A 2,821-nucleotide genomic window follows, 5' to 3' on the forward strand; every position below is an offset into this window, starting at 1 on the left:
TCTCTCTCTCTCTCGCGCCCCTTACCTACAATTTTTCCCGCTTTGCACACCTAAGATCCCATCTTATAATAGAACACCACTGAATGAGGCAAAGCATCAGTCTGTCATGCGCCCCTATGCACGCACTCACCCAACACTCTGCCGCCTGCCCTGGCTGACACCGCGCAAACGACCCCGGATGGCCCCAGACATTGGCACCTTTGTTATGTGAGATCAATGATGAAATTGTCAGTGCGGGACGGTGGGGGGCTGGGACGCCTGTGCAAGGCGCTAGGGGTTGCAAAACAGAAAAGGAGGTCAGGCCCACGGCAGATTAGCAAGTCATGAAGGACTCGTAGAGAGGGTCGAGCTTTCACACACCCTCGAGACCTGGAAGCATTGCAGTGGCAGTTGGACGCACGGCTGAGGTTGCGGTGTGCCCAAAACACTGCATTGAAGGTTCCTTCTGGTCAACAACACAATTTAACCCGACTCGCTATCGGCATAGCTGGCGTGCAACAGCCGCCACGCACGTAGGTTGCTCTTGTGCGCCAGCTGACCTGTCACGATCATGCATTGTCCTTTGGCAGGTGTTGTTGTGCTGGCCGCGCAAATCCAAGGGCTCAGCTACTGTCGTGATGTCTTTGACAGAGGTGAAGGGACTGCGCTTTCGGAAGGTTAGTGCAGTGGCTAGGCTCCAGAGGAGGGGCACTGAAGGCGTAGCTGCTGCAGCAGCTGGCCAGCAGCTAAGGCAACGGTGCTGCTCGGAGAGCAGCACGAGGCAGGCAGCTGGTGGGGCTTGTGGGGTGGCAGCGGCCACCCTCCAGTTTGGTTTCTTGTGTATGGCAACACAAGTGGTGTTTAGTCAGCTGCCCCGCCTAAAATGTTTACCCACCCGCTCGCAAATCCCCAGTGCGCTGGGCGTCACCCGGGCGTGCAGCGCCCGCCTGCGCGGCTTCAAGGCCCATGTGCCAGAGGGCCGGGCAGGCCGCCCGCCATACACCACCTTTTCGCCTGCGCTTGGCAGCGCGCGCAATTTGCACTCTTTTTCCTTCAGCCGCTGTAAACATCAACAACCTCGGCTCTTTTGGCTAATCAGCTGTAGCAGCAGCCTCCCCTTCACTGGAGGTGGTCCAGACAGGCCGTTGGGCCACGGCGGTGAGTGCTGCGGGCAGGGTGAGTGCGTGCGGCTGGTGATCCAGGGCGCCTGGAGGCCGACAAGTCATACCCGCGCTCATCCTTGCAACAAATTGTGCCTCCTGAAAAGGCTCAAGGGGTGCAGTGGATGGCACTCGCTGGCCTTTTGGGTCGGCCTTCCATCCTCCCCGTGCGATTACTCCCACTATCCCGCTGTCCATCAGCACTCTCTCTTTCTCTGGGGTGATCCCCTCCTGCCCAGCAGCATCTGCATGGCTAGGCTGTCTCCTACACCGTACAGTGAATGTTATTTATTTGAGAACTGTTGTGGCTTGCTGGCTTGCTGGCTGTTGGGGGTCATCACTCCTAGGTCCTTAAGTCCTGGCTTTTCCTGACTCATCCAGGGCCACCTCCGCCTCAAGCCATCCTGGTGCGGCCTAGTTGGGCGCTGCAGGGCATCGGCATGAGGTTGGCAATGATTTGTTCCTGTTTGTTTGAATTCCTGTGGGCGCAGGTTGCCGACAACCTCAGCCACGCATGTTGGTCCGTCCTTGCCTCAGTGCCGCTGAAAATTCAGGCAGGACGTTGGCTGCCAGCGACGTTGCACGTCCAATACGCTCACGTTTACCCAACTAACGATTTAGAATAGCGTGCCAGAACCACTGGTCGCGCGTCAAGTTTCCTTTGCGTTTGAACGCTCTCAGACCAAGGTGCCCCTCGGCGACGCTCCTCGCGAACAAGAGCTTGCCTGGGTGGGTGTAATTTAAAATGGAATCAATCGATAGTTCCGCGCGCGGCTTCCGCACCCTGGTGGTCGTCGTGGTCGGTGGCCGCCATTGCTGGGCACTGCTGGGCAAGTCACTACAAGAGTGATTGCGCACGCCGTTGCCATCTGGTGCAAAACGCATCACCATCTGGTGCAATGCGTTGACATTTCATTCAAATGTGCTATACTTTTGCTAGCAAGCCGGGCATCAGCAGGCCGTCAACTTGATGAGATTTGCATGCGCCCTGCATCCCATCCTGGCCTCAACTGCGGGGTACCTCGATAGACCGTGCTCCTAGGCATAATCGCCCTCCCAAGTCGGTTCCTCGACATTTCCTAAGCTCTCCTTTTGTCCCACGCAGGCCTGCCCCTGCGCATCGTGCGCGACCCTCACCATGGCGCGCCCTCGCCTGGCAGCATGCGCCGCCACCCTGGCGGCGCTGATGCTGCTCGTGGCGGCGACGCCCTCGGCCGCCCAGGGGCGCGTCGCCGATGAAGCCGTCAGCCGCCAGCTTCTGCAGCTGGGTGGCCTCCTGACCAGCACCGTTGGGACGGTTACAACTGTGCTCGCGCCCGTAACAAACACAACAAACACAACGGGGCTTCTCGCGCCCATCACCGGCACCCTCACCAACACCAGCAGCAGCCTGACGAACGTCACCGGCGCGCTCAGCAACACCACCAGCGCCCTGACTAACATCACAGGCGCGCTCAGCAACACCACCAGCGCCCTGACTAACGTCACAGGCGCGCTCAGCAACACCACCAGCACTCTGACTAACGTCACCAGTGCGCTCAGCAACACCAGCAGCATCCTGGCGCCCATCACCGACGCCCTCAGCAACACCACCAGCACCCTGACTAACGTCACCGGTGCGCTCAGCAACACCAGCAGCATCCTGGCGCCCATCACCGACGCGCTCAGCAACACCACCAGCG

General features: G+C 59.4%; 1 protein-coding gene across 1 annotated transcript in view; it reads left to right on the forward strand.

The window, feature by feature from the left end:
- Positions 1 to 2,277: 2,277 nt before the first annotated feature.
- The window catches only part of MNEG_12068 (hypothetical protein), a gene marked incomplete at both ends in the record, with an annotated part of 861 nt that continues 317 nt past the window's right edge, over positions 2,278 to 2,821 (forward strand). The window contains one exon of the mRNA XM_014039461.1: positions 2,278 to 2,755. Within this exon, the coding sequence (XP_013894915.1) occupies positions 2,278 to 2,755 (478 nt within the window). The remainder of the gene's footprint in view (positions 2,756 to 2,821) is intronic.

This window comes from Monoraphidium neglectum (assembly GCF_000611645.1).
Source record: "Monoraphidium neglectum strain SAG 48.87 unplaced genomic scaffold scaffold03045, whole genome shotgun sequence".
Taxonomy (NCBI): domain Eukaryota; kingdom Viridiplantae; phylum Chlorophyta; class Chlorophyceae; order Sphaeropleales; family Selenastraceae; genus Monoraphidium; species Monoraphidium neglectum.